Source organism: Rhinoderma darwinii, chromosome 10 (assembly GCF_050947455.1).
Source record: "Rhinoderma darwinii isolate aRhiDar2 chromosome 10, aRhiDar2.hap1, whole genome shotgun sequence".
Lineage (NCBI taxonomy): Eukaryota > Metazoa > Chordata > Amphibia > Anura > Rhinodermatidae > Rhinoderma > Rhinoderma darwinii.
In genome coordinates, this window is record NC_134696.1 from 58,789,222 (window position 1) to 58,813,694 (window position 24,473).

The 24,473-nt window shown below is 41.8% G+C and overlaps 1 protein-coding gene and 1 long non-coding RNA gene across 2 annotated transcripts in view; one reads left to right on the forward strand and one right to left on the reverse strand.

Moving 5' to 3' along the window:
* The window catches only part of PRKCG (protein kinase C gamma), a 565,988-nt gene that overhangs the window by 433,199 nt on the left and 108,316 nt on the right, over positions 1–24,473 (forward strand). Inside the window, exon 10 of the mRNA XM_075839972.1 lies at positions 11,574–11,705. Coding sequence (XP_075696087.1) covers positions 11,574–11,705 — 132 coding nt within the window. The remainder of the gene's footprint in view (positions 1–11,573; positions 11,706–24,473) is intronic.
* Positions 11,534–12,498, reverse strand: LOC142662083 (uncharacterized). Its single transcript, XR_012850871.1, has 2 exons — positions 12,136–12,498; positions 11,534–11,681 (listed from the first exon to the last, which is right to left on the reverse strand). It is a non-coding gene; the product is annotated as an uncharacterized LOC142662083 (long non-coding RNA).

Below are 24,473 nucleotides of genomic sequence, written 5' to 3' on the forward strand. Positions count from 1 at the left end.
CTAAATGGCTCATATAGTTAACAGAGGGGGAGGGGGCACTACATATATATTACAGGACATGTGTGTGTATATATTTGAAGCCAACAAATGTACACTGCTCAGCTCCCTTATTGGGTACAATTGTGCACCTAAATTATAAAAAAATGTTTTTAAGAACAAAATACATACATTTTATAAAATAAAATAAGTTTACATAGTCTTTAAGGCTAATCATAGCCTTTGATATAGTTACTGTAGTGCCCCTCATCAATGGTTGTGCACTACACCACTGTAGCCACTAGAGGGCCTGCTTGCTCTATTATACAAATAATTACCGTCATCTTTTTTCAGCTGTAAATAATGAAATGCCAAATTCTAAGGCTTACAGTTAGACTATGTTCACATGGCAGCTTTTTTTGCGTATTTCGCTGAAATATACGTGAAACCCACCTACATAATTATCCCATTGATATAAAAGGTAAACTGTCCTGTTGTTCATACTGTGCAGAATTTTCTATGCGTGGAACTATAAACCACGTCGCCCCAAAAAAAAAGACATGTTACTTCTTGATGCGGCTGCCACGTGGAAAAAGCATTGGGTATCCTTACACAGATTAGCCTCATTGAATGATCCCCTATCACAAATTCCATACAATATCCTGTCACAACACCAGAAGAACCCAATGGACCCCATAGTAAGTCAGTCGGGTCTGCAGTGCGATGTTGATATCCATCGTCCAACAGATGTGGGTATGCGCTAAGGTTTCCGTTATTATCGGAAGCTACGACACAAGTGTGAACAGAGCCTAAGCACATAAAATAATATTTTATAATTGGACTTGTTCAGCTTGGACAAAAGATGCATTAGAGGTGATCTTATTAACATATATAAGTATACAAATAACTGGCACATGATTTATTCCTTCTAGGAACTGTACAAAGGACCAGGGGACATTCATTGCGTGTGCAAGAAAAAAGTTTCAGACATCAATATAGGAAAGGGTTCTTTACAGTTACAGCAGTCAAACTATGGAATGCCCTACCCCAAGAGGTAGTAATGGCAGATACAATGATAGCATTGAAAAAGGACTAGATTCTTATCTAATGGTAAACGGCATAGAGGGTTATAATACATTTTGCACCAATTAATATATAATTGATCTGAGAAAGGTTTGACTTTATGTTTCTGTACTTCGTACTCAAGTTCCATTTGTATTCAATTCCCTTTTTTTTTTTAAATTATGAACAGAAACCATTTAGTATTAAAAAAATGCAATTATAATAAGTTTATACTTTTGAACTTCCCTGTCAGTCATAGTGTCTAAACTAATACATTAGCCATAAATAAAATGCTAAAGTTATAAAGCCAGCCTATAGCATTCATCAGAAACACTTTGCTATGTTATTCTACAGAACTGGTCCGTGCCACAATAGTTTTATTATTTTGGTGACTTTATTCCCCTTTCATTATCATTGTTTTCTTAGTCACAGAATTCAAGTATTTAAAATTCTTCCTAAAGGCATAGCAGTGGTGACAACTCGGATAACTTCATCTCCACAAACAAAAAATATTATCAATTGCTGCGTCCCCTTTAAGTCAGCCTCTGTTGCTATGCAACTACCATCCTGAGGCTTGGAAACCGATTCCCGATACAGTGTGAAAAAGATGAAATAAACATACAATGCATTGTTCCGCAAGCCGATAATTGCCGTTTAATGCAGTATAATCAGCACATGAATCTCTAGTTATTTTACAAACTCTTAGCTTCAGGTTCTGGTTTTATAAGGAAAGGTCAATTCAAATCTGTTACATAAAAGAGTTTTACATTATCCAAACCACCATGTTGCTAAAGCACCAGCGCCAGGTCCATTCTGCCAGTGACTCATGAAAGCACAGAAGATCTATTAATAACCTTTGTGGGCTGTAGTTTACACGCTGTTGCCCTGCGTCAGCTGTCAGAATATACATTAGGTGCTGTTTATGGCATCCTGTATCCTGTCAGTGCTTTATGGCAGGAGTTGTGATGTGTCTCCCCTGTCAGCACTGAATTAAAAAAAAAACATCAGCAGGCAAGGAAACAGATGACTAAGGGCCCCTGCGCACGTCTGTGTGGCTCCCGTCCCCTAGCATAATTATATCATCTGTTCAATAATAAGGAAAACATGACCTGTTGGAGATACTTGAAGAATGAATTTGAGAGTCGCTGATCTAGGGTAGTGAAGGAGTTAAAGGGGTTGTCCGAGATCGGCAAAAACGGGCCGAAGGGAGGAAATGCTGTCAAATAATAAGAAAAGCATAACTTACTTATTAAAGGGGTTTTTCCCAAATGTTATTTTTGTAAGATTAAGGGTATGTTCACACGCTTAACAAAATACGTCTGAAAAATACGGAGCTGATTTCAGAGAAAACAGCCTCTGATTTTCTGTCGTTTTTGAAGCTGACAATGAAATTTGGAGCTTCTATTGAGGCTTCTTTTCAGAAGTTTTTTGAGGCGTTTTCCATAGTGTTGAGGGTATGTTCACACGCTAGCTGTCATTTACGTGTGAAAAGACAGACTGTTTTCAGGAGAAAACAGCTGCCTCGTTTCACACGTAAATGCTCCTCCTCGCATTTTGCGAGGCGTCTGAGACGCTCGTAAACCTTGAGCTGTGCTTCATTGAGTTCAATGAAGAACAGCTCAAATTACGTGGCAAAGAAGTGTCCTGCACTTCTTTGCCGAGGCAGTCCATTTACGCGTCGTCGTTTGACAGCTGTCAAACGACGACGCGTAAATTACAGGTCGTCTGCACAGTACGTCGGCAAACCCATTCAAATGAATGGGCAGATGTTTACCGACGTACTGGAGACGTATTTTCAGACGTAAAACGAGGCATAATACGCCTCGTTTACGTCTGAAAATAGGTCGTGTGAACCCAGCCTCAATGGAAAATCAGCTCCAAAAAACGCCTCAAGAAGTGACATGCTACTTCTTTTTACGGAGCGTCTTTTTACGCTCCGTTTTTTGACAGCGAAGCGTAAAATAAAGGCTCGTGGGAACATAACATCGTAATTCCCATTGAAAGCAATGGGCAGATGTTTGTAGGCGTATTAGGGGCGTTTTTTCAGACATAATTCGAGGCGTAAAACGCCTCCATTACGTCTGGAAAGAGGTTGTGTGCACATACCCTTAGGGTATGTTCACACACTGAGCCAAAAACGGGAAAACAGCACCTGATTTTCAGATGTTTTTTGAGCAACTCACGTTTTTCGCGCCGTTTTCGCGCCGTTTTCGCGCCGTTTTTTCGGCCGTTTTTGGAGCTGTATTCAATAGAGTCTATAAGAAAACGGCTCCAAAAACGTCCCAAGAAGTGTCCTGCACTTCTTTTGTCGAGGCTGTAATTTTACACGTCGTCTTTTGACAGCTGTCAAACGACGACGCGTAAATTACAGGTCGTCGGCACAGTACGTCGGCAAACCCATTCAAATGAATGAGCAGATGATTGCCGACGTATTGGAGCCGTATTTTCAGGCGTAAATCGAGGCATTATACGCCTCGTTTACAACTGAAAATAGGTTGTGTGAACCCAGCCTAAGGCTGGGTTCACACGACCTATTTTCAGACGTAAACGAGGCGTATTATGCCTCGTTTTACGTCTGAAAATAGGGCTGCAATACGTCGGCAAACATCTGCCCATTCATTTGAATGGGTTTGCCGACGTATTCTGCAGACAACCTGTCATTTACGCGTCGTCGTTTGACAGCTGTCAAACGACGACGCGTAAATGGACTGCCTCGGCAAAGAAGTGCAGGGCACTTCTTTGCCACGTAATTTGAGCTGTTCTTCATTGAACTCAATGAAGCACAGCTCAAGATTTACGAGCGTCTCAGACGGCTCGCAAAATGCGAGGAGGAGCATTTACGTGTGAAACGAGGCAGCTGTTAACAGTCTGTCTTTTCACACGTAAATGCCACTCATCGTGTGAACATACCCTAAAAGTGATAGAATTTTACAATATACTTTCTGTATTATTTATTTAAGATCTCTTTTTGCTGCTATTCAATAGGTACATTCATTGTTTACTTCCAGGGTATAAAATGTTGTCCATAGTCATGTGATGGACACACCGGTGCACTGCTCGTTACAGTTACAGTATGTGTGTCAGAACTGTGTCTTTTAATAAACCCAGCACCTGTGTGTCCATCACATGACCATGGACAGAATTTTATCCACTGGAAGTAAACAATGAAGGTTCCTGCTGAATTACAACAAGAGACCGTCAGGAAACTCCGGAGTGGCGGTGCTAAAGTGTCATGGGATTAAGCAGGTAAGTTATGCTTCTTTTATTATTTGATGGCATTTCCCCCTTGGCTTGTTTTTTGGCGATCCTGGAAAACCCCTTTAATGCCATCCCTGGTGATCTAGAATAGCTGTGTATGATAGTGAAGGGTTTTTAATTCCTAAACCCCTTCACACACCACGACGCAATAGCACGTTCTGGTGCGGGTCGGTGATGCATGGAGTGGGCTCACGCGCTGAGCCCACTCTATACGCAGCGGGTGTCAGCTGTGTATTACAGCTGACGCCCGGGACTAACGGCCAGGAACAGCGATCAGCCCCCCTGAGATGCGATCGCTGGGTGCCGATGGTTGTCATGACAGCCCAGGGCCCTAATGAAGGCCCCCAGGTCTGCCTTCACTCTGCCTCTGTTAAGCCCCGCCTCTGGCAAAATTTGGCAAAATTGCTGTTTTTTGGTCACCTTCGCTCTAAAAAATGTTTTAATAAAACGTGATCAGAAACTTGTATGTACCAAAAAATGGCACCAATAAAAACAACAGCTCATCCCACGTAAAATAAGCCCTCACACCGCTCAATCGACAAAAAATTAAAATGTTCTGCCTCTCAGAATGTGGTGAAACAAAACATTTCTTTTTTTAACAAATTGTTTTTTTCTTTGTAAAAGTAGTAAAAACATATAAAAAAAACATATAAATTTGTTATCACCGTAATCGTATTGAGCCACAGAATAAAGTTAAGTTCTCAATTTTACCACACGTTGAAAGCCGTAAAAACTAAACCCAAAAAACAATGGAGGAATTGCCATTTTTTTCCAATTTCATCCCGCAGAGAATTTTTTTTTAGTTTCCCAGTACATTATATGGTACTTTAAATGGTACCAAAAGAAACTACAACTCCTTCCACAAAAAATAAGCCCTCGCACCACTCTTTTGACAAATAGTAAGGGGGAGTTCACACTGAGTTTTTTTACGAGTTTTTTGACGCGGAAACCGTGCCGCAAAACGCGTCAGAAAACGGCCGAAAATTCCTCCCATTGATATCAATGGGAGGTGGAGCGGAAAACCAGCTCGCGGGAAAAAGAAGGGACATGCCCTATCTTCGGGCGTTTACGTTTCTGACCTCCCATTGACATCAATGGGAGGCAGAGAATGCGTATTCCACTGCGTTTTATGCCTGCCGCGCTCAATGGCCACGGACGAAAAACGCCGCGACGTGCAGGCAGAGGAGAATCTGCCTCAAAATTCCAAACGGAATTTTGAGGCAGATTTTCCTACTGCAAAATACTCAGTGTGAACCCAGCTTAAAAAAGTTATGGCTCTTTGAAGGCAGGGAGTGAAAAACGAAAATTAAAAAGCAAAAATGTCTCAGTCCTGAAAGGGATAAAGATGCCATTTCGAATTTCAGGACACAAAGAATGTGTTTATTTTTGTTTCTTTTGCTTCTGGCAGTCATGGCCCTTTTATTTTTCCAGCACTTATAGCGACAGGCAGCTTTAATTCACTATAGGAATGACCATTCTAATTTAAAGCAATTGTCCAGTCGTGAGTTAAACAATTATATGTAAGTCATATAGGACACGGTTACCTGCTTTTTATTTTCCTATGTGGTTGCTGCATGGATGCTTTTTGGCTCAGCTTCTTTAGGGCAGGGCTGTGATATGTAATTACTGTTTAGCTGCAGTGCCTACAGGGTGTCTGAGGTAGTCTGAAATCCGCCTCCTGTCTCATCATTGGTTCAGGCTACTGCTCCCTCCCTCTCTGCTGCAGCTCTGTCTCTTCAGATTGGCTGCTGTGTGCAGTATAAACACAATCACATTACAAGACCACTAAGAAGTCAGTGAACGGAGAGCTGTTTTCTATTACAGCAGGGCGGAATGATCACAAAGTAACGACTAGTAAACCACAGTATGAAAAAGGAAAATATCAGGTAATTGCAACACGTATACTGAGGCAAATGAGCCTTAGTGAGTCGTAGCCAGGAGGGTCGCTTTAAATAGTATATTGGGAAATTGTCTAAATAGCTCTGGGCATTGTCAAATTTCCTACCAGTGTTCTGCAAACCTTCAGCAGATATAGGCTGTTTTATAACAGTTGTTGGTCTCCAGCCCTCTGACAGATTACAAGCTGCTGTAAATGGTGGCCTGTATTTTGCTGAGTAGCCTGAAGGGCAATGGGCAGTTCATTTGCTTAATCCATTTTTTTGCGTGTTTCCAACTGTGAAGAATGAGATCCATTTTAGTAAATACCAACCAATTATGTTGGTTATTTTATTTTAAATAGGTCTAAAATTCTGTACTGAACCATAGGCTGCGGTGCGGAATTTGGTGTCCGCAGCATACACTGGCTGTTGCGGACGTGTAGCGGACTTGTTGCGGACTTATTGCGGAATTTCTCTATTGACTTCAATGTAGTTTCAAAATTCCGCAATGAAAACCGCAAATGTTATGTGTGTTGCGTTGCGTATTGGTTTTACAAACAGGATATTTCTTCATTCTGGATGGACCTATGTGTTTCGAGGTCTATAGCCAGACTGAGGCCTCATGCACACAAACTTATTTTTTTCCTCCCGTAAATACTGGCGTAAATACGGGTCCTTGGTCACAAGTATTCGACCCGTATTGCACCAGTATTTACGGACCCGTGCCCGTAAATACGGGTCCGGTGTCACCAGTATTCCACCCATATTTACGGGCACGTTTTCGCTGCAAAATTGCACTGCACTAATCGGCAGCCCCTTCTCTCTATCAGTGCAGGATAAAGAGAAGGGGCAGCCCTTTCCGGAGTAAAAGTAAAAGAAATTCATACTTACCCGGCCGTTGTCTTGGTGACGCGTCCCTCTTTCAACATCCAGCCCGACCTCCCTGGATGACGCTGCAGTCCATGGGACCGCTGCAGCCTGTGATTGGCTGCAGCGGTCACATGGGCTGAAACGTCATCCCAGGAGGCCGGACTGGAGGAAGAAGCAGGGAGTTCTGGGTAAGTATGAACTTCTATTTTTTTTTTACACGTTGAGCTATATTGTGATCGGTAGTCACTGTCCAGGGTGCTGAAAGAGTTACTGGCGATCGTTTAACTCTTTCAGCACCCTGGACAGTGACTATCCCCTGACATCGCCTAGCAACGCTCCCGTAATTACGGGTGCACACACTTAGTCACCCGTAATTACGGGAGCCTCATAGACTTCTATGGGCGTGCCCGTGCCGTAATTACGGCCTGAAATAGGAAATGTTCTATATTTTTCAACGGCACGGGCACCTTCCCGTAAGCAGTTTTTACGCAGCGTATCCGACCCGTGGGAACCCAGCTAAAGGGTGAGTTCACACAGAGTAAATACTGCAAATTTTCCAGAACGGATTTAGTTGCAGAAAATCTGCTGCACAATACACTAACACCAGTATATGAGATTTGAAGAAAACCACTCAGAAATTTACCTGCAGTGCATTTTTTTAATCCGCAGCTCGTCAATTCTATTTCTTAATCGCTGATTATTTTTTGCGGGTTTTCCTCATTAAATTCAATAAGGAGATAAAACCCACAACAAATAGCAGATGTTGCGTTTTTTAGGTGATGGAAAAGCAGTAATTCCACCACAAAAAAGCGCAACTCAGAAGAAAAAAAAAATCTCATACTTACCCAGAGTTCTGTGTTTCTTCGTCCAGGCTGGCCTACTGAGATGACGTTTCATCCTATGTGACCACTGCAGCCTGTCACATGGGATGAAACGTCACCCCATGAGGCCAGGCTGCAAGATGGCAGAGGGACGCGTCACCATGGTTACGTAAGTATGAAACTTTTTTTTTATGTGCAGTTTTCGCAGCGGACATTCTGGCCGAAAAAAACACCACAATTTGGAATTCCCTACAGCGCACATGGTGGACACGCTGTGTGCTTTTACGCAGCATATCCGCCCTGTGTGAACATACCCTAGTAGGATGCCACCGTTGTAACAAGTCAGTTCGTGAAATTTCTTATTTATTACACGATCAACCGTGATGTCTAGATTTCCCTTTGTTGCGAATGGACAACCAAAAATGAACTAAATTTATTTATTTTAATTAATTTGGTGCATCTTGCTCCAACTTATTACGCTTTTATACTGGTGTATGAAACGCTAGTCTAAGTACATCTCCCCCTGTGTGTCTGATGGAAGAACACAATAGTAGGTGAAACTGTCCAGGTAAAGGAATTTTCATTAAATCGGTGCATACACATATATTCATCCTGAAAATCTATCAGACCAACAAAGTGATTTTCTTCCACTTTACCCAGCATTCTCGTGTGTGTGTGTGTGTGTGTGTGTGCGTGCGTGCGTGTGTATATATTGATGAGACATAGCGGTTAACCACTATTGTTTTATTGTTCACAGACATATATATTCACATACATACCATCAACCAAGTTCTTCAACCTTTTTTGTTAGATTTTTAATACATGCTAATGATTGTTTAACCATTTCCTCCCATGGATGATTATAAATAGAGGACAATATGATATTTGTTTACAAAGCATAAAAAAGAACAGAAAATAAAAATTTTAAACAGCGTTTTAAACAGGTGGCGGGCTGTAAAATATTTACACAGGTTTGTTATTTTATGGTTTCTATTGATTTAACAATAAATTGTATGTGCCTATTTTTTAGGTGTAATAAATGCTGGGATTGTTGTCTGGTCTAAATGTTGTCATGTTCACAATGTCAATGTGTTTGATGTGAACTGCTGATTGTGAGACTATCAAGTCATCATAAATTTATGAAATGCAAAATATATGAGAACCTTCTGCATCTTGCACATTATAAAAAGTTTATTTAAAGTTGCTAATTAGGTTACTAATGAATTTTAATGGCCAGAACCATCTCTCCTGCTGTTACGCCCCTGTACCATTCATCTGCAAACGTACTGGTGATGCATAATCAATGTACCCATTTCTGTCTGGCAATCTTTATATAAAACCGTGGAGATCCAGTGTAGTCACTCGCTGGCCACAGCTTTTGTTGCCAAGCAAACACAAAAGAGTTGCTCTTTAAAATGCCCATACAAAATTACCTGTATTAAATATGTGTAGTTAATGTAAACCAACTCAAGCAAAGAGTCAGGCCTCATTTACACGAGCATATTATACGCGCGTGCGACGCGCGTGCTTTTCACGCGTGTCGTACGCACCTATAATAGTCTATGGGGCTGTTTAGACGATGCGTGAATTTTGCGCTGCGTGAGTGCGTTGCGTAAAACTCACGACATGTTCTATATTCTTGCGTTTTTCACGCAACACGCACCCATTGACTTCAATGGGTGCGTGAAAACAACGCATTCCACACTGACGGTCCTGCGTTGCATGCGCGAAAATCACGCAAGAGCTGTCAAAAGGATGAATGTAAACAGAAAAGCACCACGTGCTTTTCTGGTTACAAACATCCAAACGGAGTGTCAAATTAGAGATGAGCGCACCGAACTTCACCGGGTTCGGCCGAACTCGTTTTAACCGAACCCGGCAAAAAATGTTCGGGTACGCGACGTCAGGAGACAGTCACTGCCCACGGTGCTGAAAGACTTAAACTGTTTCAGCACCATGGACAGTGACTTTCGATCACAATATACATATACGTGTAAAAAAAAAAGAAGTTCTGACTTACCGATAAGTCCCGGCTCCTTCCTCCAGTCCGACCTCCCGGGATGACAATTCAGGCCAAGTGACAGCTGCAGCCAATCACAGGCCAAGCACAGGCTGCAGCCAATCACAGGCTGCAGCGGTCTCATGGCCTGCCGCGTCATCCTGGGAGGTGGGGCCGGATGACAAGAGAGGGACGCGTCACCAAGGCAACGGCCGGGAGACCGGACTGGAGGAAGCAGGCAGTTCATGGTAAGTGTGAACGACTTTTTTTATTCACAGGTTGGTGTATATTGTGATCGGCATTCACTGTCGAGGGTGCTGAAAGAGTTACTGCCGATCAGTTAGCTCTTTCAGCACCTTGGACAGTGACGGGCGTCGACTACCTCATCTCTATGATGGCGGCAGCGCGAAAATCACGCAGCCGCGCATCATACACGGATGACACACGGAGCTGTCAATTGCCTTTTGCGCACGCAAAACACAGCGTTTTTTTGCGCGCGCAAAACGCACACGCTCGTGTAAATGAGGCCTCAATCTGAGTTATTCATGAAGAATGTTGTACCAGCTGAGCATTATGCCAATCTGAGGAAGTGGCATAGTGTAAAAAGTACACAACAGTTGGACTGTTTCCGACACTACTCAGCAACGCTAGGTCTCACCTGCCATTTTTCACAGCCATTATACAAAGGACAAAGAGTAGAATGTTTAGTAAATCAAAGGCTGCGTGTCCTTTTCCTAAAAGAAAAGTCCTTTTGTTTCCGAGAAAGTGGACCTTTATATTTGTGCTGAATGCTGTTATCTTTTCTTAGAACTGTGTTGTGCTTCTGTTATTCCCCCTGAAAATCTACGTATAAACATATATAATGGCAACTGGGTGTTTACCATTCCCCATGTCAATGGGGCATGTTCCTAAACACTTTAATAGTATCCAATTGTCAATTTAGTCATGTATTTCCAGGAGGAATAACAGAGGAATGGCACAACACAGACTTCTAAGAAAATATAAATGATCTTATACCCTTTCAGTTCTAGGGTCTCATGGTCATCTCCCACACAAAATGTGCCACCAGCCATTCTGTAGTATAGAGGCTGACAATGCTTATCTTGAGAAAAAGGAATGTAAAGCCCTATTGTTCAATAGAATTCCTTTCAAAGTCAAAAAATTTAGTTTAGTCTATCAATGATACGAAATTCAGCCCAATTAAATCTCATAATCAAAAGTTATTTTCACATCAGTACTACAATGTCCTTGTAAAGGTAAATGTTTGTTGGAGTCCCTGGTGACGCTTGTTTTCCAAATACTGTAGTACTGGAGCACATCTGGAGAGCATCATCACTGTTGGAATATAGGTTGAACTTGATGGACTTGATGTATCTTTTGAGCTTGCACCCAATATTAAGAGACTTATTGTAGGTGTGTGCTGTCAGCCTCTTATCATACTGCACAGTACATACAAGATCATATATCTTTTCCCACAATCTGATATATCTGCAAATAGTAACATGAGTATCTTTCAAGCGCATGATATCATCTTGTAGTAGATGCTATTGCATCCCTACATGTGCCTAAAATATCAACATATACCAAATATTTCTATTCACTATAAAGACGATTCCTGCCAACATACATGATTTAAAGGTCTGTTTTCTTTAAGAACTAGATACTTTAGGTTGATTAATTCATAATTTTTATTTTGCTTCTGTCGTGCAGAAAGTGAGAAGAGGTCCAGTTCCAAGTCCTAGCCCAACAGATTCCAAACGTGTTAGCTTCTTTGGTACTAGTCGCTTCCACATCTCGGATTTCAACTTCCTCATGGTGCTTGGGAAAGGAAGTTTTGGAAAGGTTAGTATTCACAACTTTGAGCCGGGTGGTAAGGTTTACTTCATTATATACACTTTTTCTAGGGCAGTCATTTACAACTGGCACAACACAGTGTAGAATAAATGCTCACTACTTGGGCAGGCTGAGCGGTAGCATGATTATGCTGTACATAGTGCTGAGAAATCTTACATAAAAGTAGATCGTAACAATGTAAACACATTAATGAAGGTGTCCTTTTGGTTATGCCGCCTTGGGTGGGGGGGGGGACAACATGTTTATTCTTTTTCTTTCTTGTTGAATACAATACAAGAGCTAGAAGACTCTAATTAACCATGACACACAGGCAGAGCAGTAGGAGACAGGGAATTGGAAGATTGTAACCCTTCATGACAATAAGGATTTATAAAGCTGGGTGCTGAGAGTTCTATTTGAGATTAACTTGAAATTTCACCCAGTCAGTGTGCTGTTTGTTTTCTACATTCGGACAGCATACGGACATGAACAATGCTCGTCTGAATAGGCCCTAAAGGAGATTTGTCCTCCACAATGTTCTCTTTATTTTGTTTTCTCGTCATCTCCTGCTCCTCCATTTCCACCTCCTTTTTGAATTGTCTTCCATCGACCTTTATCTTCTCATCCTCTTGTGCCTCACTGTGCCACTGACACATTTGTCAAAGTGTGAGTCATATTTGACTCATGTTGATGTCATCATATGTTATGCCTATATCATGACATCACAGCAACTATCTGTAAATAGACCACATCCAAATTCTAGATTATGGCATCACTAGAAAATAATAATAAAAATAATCATCTTTATTTATACAGCGCCAACATATTCCGCAGCGCTTTACAATTTAGAGGGAATATGTACAGGCACTATCAGACATTATACAATGACAAAACTAATAAACAAAACAGGAGGAGACTGCTCAGAAGAACTTACAATCGAATGCACTGTGCCTAGATGTAAGATTATGACATCACAGGAGTTGTGTGCTGCACTTTAGATCCCCAATGGTTTCAGCCATATAATAAACACATCCACCACATGAAGTTCATTAATAGTTATTTCACTGAGCGCAAAATGGAGAAGTTATAAGATGAAAATACATATGCAATATCAAATATTCTAATTATCTGTAACAAAGCAATGTAGGATACAAATACAGTGACAGTTCTTGTGCCTTTAAAAATCTATTTAATTATGCAACCACACATAAGACTTTTACAAGTATAAGATTGTAACAAATAATTCATTTTAGAGGCTCTTTTCACATCTGCTTCAAGGCTCCTGATTGCTAATTTATTTATTGAATCCTATTGCCTGTAATTAGCTATTCTGTGCAACAAAAGCAAGGTTAACCTGACGGAATGGAGGCGTTCTGAAGCCAACTGATGTAAAATGATATGTTCTTATTACTTTAATGGGTGATGTTGAATCTGTGACGAATTTATTATCTTTGGACTTCAATAAGGACTCAACAGTTTAAAGCAAGTTATTACTGTTATGCATCAACTTACACATTACACAGAATAGATAAAAACAATGGGAACCAGGTGGGATCCACTGTGAAAAAGAAACACCATCCAGGAGCAATACTTCGAGTCCAACACGTTTTTGAAAAAATATATAATTTATAGTCTAAAACAATAGATCATAATAAAATGTATATAAAAAAAGAGAGAGGGTCTCTTGCGGTACAATGTGTTTCAGGGAAACAGAACTCCTTTATCAAGTAAACATGAGACAATGAAGTGTATAGTGTAGCTAACGTGTGTGTTTAAATAAGTCCTTGAAATTGGCACCAAGGACTCCTTGGGAGCGTTGTTAAGTTTATGTGAACTGATAATTTATGCACGAATAGGGATAGATGAGGATGGAGGGGCGGGGGTTAATGGGGGAGTAATGAGCGCTATAGCGGCTCTTATGTGAGGACTGTGAGGATTTACTGCTCGGTGGTGATGGTAGTAGAGCCGGTGGGGAAGTCAGCTGTTTGGTGCTGAACCTCCTCCCGTTGAGTCAGCGCTGATTGCCTGGTTGTTAGGCAACAGGCTGACAATTCGGGCTGCGCATGCGCCTGCCCGATTTTGGCTTCGGCCGCGTGACAGGGTTGCTAGGTGACCGGTCGATGCCAGAATGCAGGAGGCCAGGGCGCAAGCGCGCGGTGGCCGCGTTTGTTGTGAAAATAAATTGTGTATATGCAAGAAGGAGTTGGTGGGAAGGGAAAGGGTATGGGGATGTCAGTCTGTTTGGGGAATGAGGGGGTTGGTAGGAGCTATTGGAAGAGATAAAAAAAAATAATATATAGATGTATATATGTATATATATATATATATATATATATATATATATATACATACATACATACATACATACATACATACATACATACATACATACATTCGGAGGTTGTCTTTTAGATATAAATATTGGAGAAAATTATGTATATAAATTAATTAATTAATTAATACATAGACCAATAGATGAATGAATGAATAGATGAATGAATGTAGAGGGATAAGATTCTCAATATGGATACATAAATTACTAGGTAAAAAGAAAGTAAAAAATATTAATAAAAGAAATATGGTTTATAGCAATTTCATGAATTTATTAAAAACATTTTTAGAAAAAAGTATGTATCCTTTATAAATTTAATATAGAGCTTTGGGATCGTATGATTAGAGCGGATACGGTGTATTATGAGTTGTGATATAAAATAAATGGATGTATATAAAATGAATGTATAATAAAAATATAATTAAATAAATAAATAAAGTTCTCTTTTATCGTTTCCTGATTCGGACTTCATTCTTGATGAGATGAGCTATGAGGTATGGGGGAGGTATAGGAAGAGAGGGGGGGTTATGCATTTGTTTTCCCTAAAAGAATTGGAAGCGGTAAGCTTAATACAAAATGTGGCTTAACAGAAATAAATTAATGAACATATGGAGGCAGAAAAAATAGCTCTGCTTTAAATGTGCATTGGTGTTGATAGGCTAAGGTAGGCTAGCTTAGAAGTTCCTTTCAAGGCTTTCGTTCAGTCCGAATGGCATCACACAGTTGATTTTAAAGATCCAAATCATCTCACGTTTGCATAACAGTTGGAAACGGTCTGTTGCGGAGATTTGCTCGATCAGTGTTAATGAGAAATGGTTGAAGTCACAGTTGTGTGTTTGCAGGGCATGTCTTGAGACGCTATGTTTAGTGTACCCGTTGGTGACATTCCATCGATGCCTGTTTATTTTCTCCAATAATGTTTGGATTGTACGGCCTATGTACTGGAGTCCACAGTTACACTTTAAAAGATAAATAACGTATGCAGACGAGCAGGAAACAAATGATTTTATTAGGAATTATGCATAAGTATTATTACTTTTGAATGTGTTTTTTTCTGTTGGTAATGGAGTTGCAGCATTTGCTTTTTTCAGGTTACATCTGTAGCTGCTTTTAAGATCAGAAAAAAGAGAATTTTTGGTGCCCAAAATTCCTGGTTTGGTTTTCTGACGGAGTTTGCTTGGTGCTAGTATATTTTTCAAGGCATCTTCGATAGGTCACTTGTGGTCTGATTGGTAGGTAATTTTTTAGAAAGGGGTCTCCTTTCAGGATCGGTCAGTGTTTCTGTAGTGGGTTTTGGATGACTCCTGTGGTTAGTATTAAATGTGGTTATGAAATTGGTATTACATTTCCGGCTTATTGTCCCCTTTGTGGGTGTGACATTGTTTTTGGGTATTAAACAGTCATTCTGTGTGATGGCCCTTGCTTTCTACTTTTTTGAAAAAAGTCTTCGTTCCCATTATGTTATTAGTTCCCAATAGAATAAGATCTAAGTATTCAAGGCTGGTGTGTGAGTGAGTTTTGATAAGTTTCAGGTCCCAATTGTTATTGTTTAGGGACTCCATAAATCCTAAAGCACTATCTATGCTTCCGTCCCAAATTAGGATAAGTCATCTATATGCCTCTTGTATAGAATAATTTTTTCGTTCCACATTTGGTTGTTGTAAATAAAGGTTTCTTCAAAATGCCCCATGTAAAGGTTTGCGAAACTGGGCGCATAACGTGTCCCCATTGCAGTCCCCCGGGTTTGTTTATACAATTTACCTTCAAATTGGAAGATATTGTGTTTTAGAATATAATGGATACTTTGTAGCAGGAATTCGGTCTGTGCTTCAGGCATTGGTTGGTCCATGGAAATGTAACAATGTACTGAGTTTATGCCTTTATCATGCAGGATGTTGGAGTAGAGCGCTGTCACATCTAGAGTGAGCCATATGTAAATAACTTTCCAGCTTATGTCCTGTACAATTTTAATGAGGCTTTCAGAGTCTTTGAGGTATGACTCACGTGAATGAGGCTATTCCTAAGATGATTGGTCTGCCTGGTGTTTTGTAATGCTTTTGTGTACTTTTGGGAGATGTTAAAAAATTGGCATAGCGGGATTCTTTATCCAAATATATTCTTTCTCTTTTTTAGTAATGACGTGAGCTGCCACGGCCTTATTGAGAAAATGTTTGAGTTTCAGTGTGTACATAGAGATGGGGTTTTCAGACAATGTGACATAGTATTCTTTGTCCGATAGGATTCTAAGTGCTTCATCTATGTATTCTTCGCGGGTTTGGATAACTATACCTATTAGAAATCCCCAATAAGTCACCCCATTTTAAAAACTGCACCCCTCACCTTTTGGGGCCTTTTTATCCCTTGTAGTTTGGAAAATTTTGCTGGAAAAGTGTTGCGCTGGTATAACACGGGCGCCCTCACTTCCAGCAGATGTGCTTTGTCCCTTCCCTTCCTAGTTCCTAAATACTATGGCCCTGAAACTGAAGGAATGCTCCCGTCCGGCCTTCACATCATCGCATTATTAGTGACATAACTTTTTTATTTTTCAGGTTGATGGAGCAGTGTGCAAGCTTGATTCTTGCGAGACAAGCTTTAGATTTTAGTGGCGTCATTTTAGGACACATACAACTTTTTGATCACTTTTTATTAAATTTTTTGGAAGGGGAAATTACCAAAAACAAGCAATTCTGGAATAGTTTTTTATTGTTTTTTTCGGCATTCACCATGCGCCATAAATTACATGTTAACTGTATTCTGTGGATTGATACCATTACGGCGATACCAAATGTATAGTTTTTTTTTTTTATGTATTGCAGCTTTTGCACAATAGAATCACTTCTTTAAAAAAATAACTGATTTTCTGTGTTGCCATATTCCAAGACTCATAACTTTTTTATTTTTGTGTGTACAAAGCTGTGTAAGGGATTTTTTTTTTGCGGGACGGGTTGTCATTTTTATTGGTACTCTTTTGGAGTAAATGTGACTTTTAGATTACTTTTTATACAATTGTTTGGGAGGAGATGTGACCTAAAAACAGGGATTCTGGTGTTATTGTTCAACTTTTTTTTTTTTACGACGTTCACCATATGGGATAAATTACATTGTTTTATAGTTTAGGTCATTATGGACGTGGCAATACCAATTATGTATAGTTTTTTTTTATTTTTTATGTTTTTTTCCTATAATAAAAGACTTAGGCCTTATTCACACGACAGTGAAAAAAAATGTCCATTTAAAACTGATCAACTGTCAGTTTTTCATGGCCATTTTGCATCAGTTTGTCTCTAAATTTTCATCCATTTCAAGTCCATCTGTCCGTTTTTAATGGCCGTTTGACATCCATTTCGCATCAGTTTTTCATGGCCGTTAAAAAAACTGATGAATTTCATTGGTCAGGCTTTTTTTGTCCCAACCCCCTGAAAACAACCAAAGGAAGGTCACATGTTCACCTAGACACTATTTACAGCCTCCCTGTATATGATGCCACACACCTCCCTGTATATGATGCCACACACCACCCTGTATATGATGCCACACACCTCCCTGTATATGATGCCACACACCTCCCTGTATATGATGCCACACACCTCCCTGTATATGATGCCACACACCTCCCTGTAGATGATGCCACACACCTCCCTGTAGATGATGCCACACCAGCCTCCCTGTATATGATGCCACACGCCTCCCTGTATATGATGCCACACGCCTCCCTGTATATGATGCCACACCAGCCTCCCTGTATATGATGCCACACACCTCCCTGTATATGATGCCACACGCCTCCCTGTATATGATGCCACACCAGCCTCCCTGTATATGATGCCAGACGCCTCCCTGTAGATGCCACACGCCCCCTGTAGATGATGCCACACACCTCCCTGTAGATGATGCCACACGCCTCCCTGTAGATGCCACACGCCCCCTGTAGATGATGCCACACGCCTCCCTGTAGATGCCACACGCCCCCTGTAGATGATGCCACACGCCTCCCTGTAGATGATGCCACACGCCTCCCTGTAGATGCCACACGCCCCCTGTAGATGATGCCACACGCCTCCCTGTAGATGATGCCACACGCCTCCCTGTAGATGATGCCACACGCCTCCCTGTAGATGATGCCACACGCCTCCATGTAGATGATGCCACACGCCTCCCTGTAGATGATGCCACACCAGCCTCCCTGTAGATCGTGCCACACCAGCCTCCCTGTAGATCGTGCTACACCAGCCTCCTTGTAGATGCTACACCAGCCTCCTTGTAGATGCCACACCAGCCTCCCTGTAGATGCCACACCAGCCTCCTTGTAGATGCCAAACCAGCCTCCTTGTAGATGCCACACCAGCCTCCTTGTAGATGCCACACCAGCCTCCCTGTAGATGCCACACCAGCCTCCTTGTAGATGCCACACCAGCCTCCTTGTAGATGCCACACCAGCCTCCTTGTAGATGCCACACCAGCCTCCTTGTAGATGCCACACCAGCCTCCTTGTAGATGCCACACCAGCCTCCTTGTAGATGCCACACCAGCCTCCTTGTAGATGCCACACCAGCCTCCCTGTAGATGCCACACCAGCCTCCCTGTAGATGCCACACCAGCCTCCTTGTAGATGCCACACCAGCCTCCTTGTAGATGCCACACCAGCCTCCCTGTAGATGCCACACCAGCCTCCTTGTAGATGCCACACCAGCCTCCTTGTAGATGCCACACCAGCCTCCCTGTAGATGCCACACCAGCCTCCTTGTAGATGCCACACCAGCCTCCTTGTAGATGCCACACCAGCCTCCTTGTAGATGCCACACCAGCCTCCTTGTAGATGCCACACCAGCCTCCTTGTAGATGCCACACCAGCCTCCCTGTAGATGCCACACCAGCCTCCTTGTAGATGCCACACCAGCCTCCTTGTAGATGCCACACCAGCCTCCCTGTAGATGCCACACCAGCCTCCTTGTAGATGCCACACCAGCCTCCTTGTAGATGCCACACCAGCCTCCTTGTAGATGCCACACAAGCCTCCTTGTAGATGCCACACCAGCCTCCTTGTAGATGCCACACCAGCCTCCCTGTAGATGCCACACCAGCCTCCCTGTAGATGCCACACCAGCCTCCCTGTAGATGCCACACCAGCCTCCCTGTAAATGCCACACCAGCCTCCCTGTACATGATGCCACACCAGCCTCCCTGTAGATACCACACCAGCCTGCCTATAGATCGTGCCACATACTCACGGGTGCAGCGCCGTCTCTCCTCTTCTTCAGGTATGGTCACTCGTCTGCATGGGATCTGGCAAGGCAGTGCGACGGGGCGGTGACGTCATCGAGGCGCCTTCAAACCCGAGTGACCACAGACGAGTGACCACACCTGAAGAAGCGCCGCAAACGTGAGTATGCCAACGATAGCCAGCAAGGGAACTAGTAGTTCCCTTGCCAGTCCCCATGTAACAGATCCGTTTTTAACGGTTGTTACATGTATTGACAGCCGTTAAAAACGGATCCATTGACCTCTATGGGGGCCGTCAGGCCGTTAAAACGGCCAAAAATAGGACATGTCCTATTTTTTGACGGCCATTATTCATGGGCCGTTAAAAAAACGGCCGTGTGAATGCACCCATAGAACATCATTGTTCTGAAAACGGCCATGTGAAAGCCGTTAAAAGGACGGCCATCACATGGCCGTTTTTCACTGTCGTGTGAAAGAGGCCTTAGGCTATGTTCACACGGAGTATTTTGCAGGAGGAATATCTGCCTCAAAATTCAGTTTGGAAGTTTGAGGCAGATTTTCCTCGCCCTGCACGCCGATTTTCGCGGCGTTCTTAGCAGCGTTTTTCGCCCGCGGCCATTGAGCGCCGTGGGCATAAAACACCGCGAAATACGCTTTCTCTGCCTCCCATTGAAGTCAATGGGAGGTCAGAGGCGGAAACGACCTAAGATAGGGCATGTCGCTTCTTTTTCCCGCAAGGCAGTTTTACTGCTCGCGGGAAAAAGACGCCGACGCCTCCCATTGAAATCAATGGGAGGCATTTTCGGGCCGTTTTTGCCGAGTTTTGCGACACGGTTTCGGCGTACAAAAACTTGTCAAAATACTCCGTGTGAACATAGCCTTATGGGGAAAAAAGGTAGTTTGGCTTTTTTTTTTTTTTACTTGAAACTTGTGTGTTTTTATTTTTACAACACTTTCATTTACTTTTTTTAACTTTTTTTTACTTGTCCCACTAGGGGACTTGTAGGCCTGATGCCCCGATCGCTACTCTAATACACTGCACTACATACGTAGTGCAGTGTTTTAGAGCTGTCAGTTATTCACTGACAGCAAGCCTATGAGGAACGGCCGGAGGCGGGTCCTCATTGGCTTCCATACAAGGCAGACGTGGAGGCCATTATTTGGCGTCCGGTTGCGTAAAAACCCCTCATATGCTGCGCTCTCTATTGAGCACAGCATCTGAGGGGTTAATCGGCCAGATCAGAGAATAGCTCCGGTCCTGGTCATTACAGAAGGGTGCCAGCTGCATAATACAGTTGTTGCCCCGCGGTGATGGTCGCATGTACCCCAAAATAGAACCAATAAAACTACAACCTGTCCCACAAAAACAAGTCCTTGCACAGCTTTCTCGACTGAAAAATAAGCAAGTTATGGCTCTCAGAATATGGTGACACAAAAAACAAATAATTTTATATAAAAAAAGCGATTTTATTGCACAATGGCTGCAAAACTATATATACATGGTATCGCCGTAATCGTATCAACCCGCAGAATAAAGTAAAATTGTCATTTATAGCTCACGGTGAATGTCATAAAAAAAAGAATAAAAAACATTTTCAGAATTGATGGTTATTTGTCACCTTGCTTGACAAAAAAAATAGAATAAAAACTGATCAAAAAATCGTATGTACACCAAAATGGTACCAATAAAAACACCTTACCTCTAAAAAAAAAAAATTCATAAAAAGTGCTCAAAAGTTGTATGTACCAAAAAATGGTACCAATAAAAACTTCAGCTCGTCCCGCAAAAAATAAGTCCTCGCACCTCTCAATCAGCCAAAAAAATAAAAAAAAGTTATGCCTCTCGGAATATGGTGAAACAAAACAATTGTTTGTTTACAAATAGTTTTTTACTTTGTAAAAGTAGTAAAATATTTTAAAAAAACCAATATAAATTTGATATCACTGTAATTGTATTGAGTCGCAGAAAAAATTTAAGTTGTCGCGTCCACTCACCTCAGCCGGATCCCGTAGGGTGCGCACGCACGCTCGTGCCCACTCTTAAAGTGGCAGTGCGCGCACCGGACTTCTGATGACTTGAACCCGTGAGTACCCTGGACTATAAGAGGGATCCAGCCCCCTGCTTCTATGCCTGAGCGGTGATGATGTTTCCTAAGTTTGTCTATGTGATGGCCTCCTAGTGTGTTCCTGTTTCCTGTTCCTGTCCCAGTTACTGTTCCTTGCATTCCATACCATCCTGGTCGAGTACTGTGCTGTGCCAAAGTCGTGTCGAGCTGTATCCCACGTCTGACCTACTTCATCTCGCCTAACGTCTACCTGCTGCCTAGTCCCAGCCGAGCCTGCCTCACTGCTGTCCGAGCTGCGACAGGTACCTATACGAACTATAGACATTGTCCTGCGCCCTGTTGGCCAGCTGCCATACCGCCAAGGCGGTACAGCCCAGTGGGTCCACAGACCCTTCGTGACATGGGGTCTTTCTAATATATAAGGCCCTCAAAGCCTCTTCGGAACTGAACTGGTCCCTGAAAAAATAGCCTTTTGAACGTTTCTTGAAAATACGAGAAATTGCTGCTAAAGTTCTAAGCCTTGTAACGTCCTGGAAAAATAAAAGAATGTTCAAAAAATGATGCAAACATAAAGTAGACATATGGGAAATATGAAATAGTAACTATGTTGTGTGGTATTACTATCTGTCTTACAAGCAGATACATTTAAATTGAGAAAAATGCTAATTTTCTCAAAATTTAGGTGTTTTTCACACATAAATATTGAATTTATTAACCACATTTTTTTAGTAACATAAAGTACAATATGTCGCGAGAAAACAATCTCAGAATCACTTGGATAGGTAAAAGCATTCACCAAGTTATTACCATATAAAGTGATACATGTCAGATTTGAAAAAAATGGCTTCATCCTCAATGCCAAAACAGGCTGCGTCATGAAAGGGTTGAATGTCTTTTGAGCTGGTTTGTCAGGTGTCACTAAGCTTCTCAATAAACTGTTATTTTTTTCCCCCTATAAGGCTCCATGCACACGATGGTAAAAATTCTCTGTAATTACGGACCGTAATACCGTCAACAATTATGGACCCATTCACTTCTATTGGCCGCGGACACCTTTCCGTATTGCTATGGATAGGTGTCCGTGCCGTAGAAGTGTACTGCAAAAGATAGGACATGTCCTACCTTTGCTTTTTACGGGCCGTGCTCCCATACTATGTATGGAAAAACGGCCCGAAAAGGCGGGCTGTGGCCCATGGCCTTCAGGCGGCCGGCCGTGCCCGCAATCGCAGGCTGTGATTATGGGCACAGCCATGTGCATGAGGCCTAACACAGCACTGGCACTTTTTTTTTGTCCCTGAGGTAAATCATTTGCACCACAGTACAGTTCAACCCTCGCTTTATTTGTGACCCCGTTTTCTGTAGTGTTGTCAAAAGTTGATATTGTAACAACATATCCTGACATGTTTGTTTTTCTGACGACTCTTCCCTCTTATAGATAAGAATTGATGCAACTCACTGTCCCCTCATGTAGCCTGGGTGAGTCAGGAAATGGCTACCGTCCTTCTCCAGATAGTAAAAATCTGACCCCAGAAAATAAAGAAGCTGCTGAAAGCTAATGTTTTTAATTCTCGTCACCAGTGTTGAATTTGTGACTGATTTATTACCATTGGACTTCAATAAGGAATCAGCAGTTTAACCCCTTACAGTCTAAGCCAGGGGTGGGCAAACTTTTTGACTCGCGGGCCACAATGGGTTCTAAAATTTGACAGAGGGGCCGGGCCAGGAGCATTTGGAGGGAGTGTTTGGGCCGGATATACTAAAGCATTAAATGTAGTGTGTGCAAACCTCATAGCACAGTAAGAACACTACAACCCAATTTATTAACTGTCTTTCAAATGTGAAAAATAGCCCTTATCAGTTAATAAATTTGTCTCAAGGAATATGCAAGATATGGCATTTACATACTATTTCGCAGATACTGGGAGAAGGAAATGTAAATAGATTAAAATAACATACGCACTGTGATTTATCAAGAAAAAAGTTCTGTTGACTCTGTAAATTAGCTGCCAACCTCTGAGCAGTAGCCGACCGTTCTTGTGTTGACTGCTTGCTAGCATAGTTTGCATGCTTCGTGGCAAAGTGACGGCTGATATTGTACTCTTTGAAAACCGAAGGGCTTAATGGTGACGTGAAACGAAGTGAAAATTAAAGTGAAATAAAGAGAAATACGCGCCACATTAACAACGGTCAATGTGTTTTGAGTGCGCCATCTATTGGGAAAACGTGGGCATTGCAGGGAAAGGGGAAAAAAAAGGAGGTTTTTACTATTATTTGGACAAGTTCGGCGGGCCGGATTAAAAAGCCTAACGGGCCGTATGTGGCCCGCGGGCCGTAGTTTGCCCATGTCTGGTCTAAGCCATTGTTTTTTCATTTTCGATTTACGCTCCCTTCCTTCTATGAGTGATTACTTTTTTATTTTTACGTCAATGGAGTGGTGTGAAGGCTTGTTTTTTTACGGGAGCAGTTGTAGTTTCTATTGGCACTATTTAAAGTACCATATAATGTACTGGGAAACTGAAAAAAAATTCTATGTAGGGTGTAATTATTAATGGAACATACAAAAAATATGGTGAAATCCTGTTCCATGTAAAACCCCCTCAAAAAACAAGGGGGCACTCCCTCCGTCTGGAGAAAAAAAGGTTCAACCTGCAGAGGCGACAAGGCTTCTTTACTGTGAGAACTGTGAATCTATGGAATAGCCTACCGCAGGAGCTGTCACAGCAGGGACAGTAGATGGCTTTAAAAAAGGGTTAGATAATTTCCTAGAACAAAAAAGTATTAGCTCCTATGTATAGAAATTTTTCCTTCCCTTTTCCCGTCCCTTGGTTGAACTTGATGGACATGTGTCTTTTTTCAGCCGTACTAACTATGTAACTATGTAATTGGAAAAAGTTGATTCCTTCATTTTATTTTGAGTTTCATTTTTACGTCTTTCACCGTGCGGTAAAAACAACAAATTTACTTTATCTGCTGGTCAATATGATTACCGCGATACCAGATTTATAGAGTTTTTTTTAATGTTTTACTCCTTTTACAAAGAAAAAACTATTTGTTAGAAAAAAACCTTTTTTATTTTTTCGTCGATTGAGCGGTGTTAGTGCTTATTTTTTGTGGCACAAGCTGTGGTTTTTATTGGTACAATTTTTTAGTACATACGAC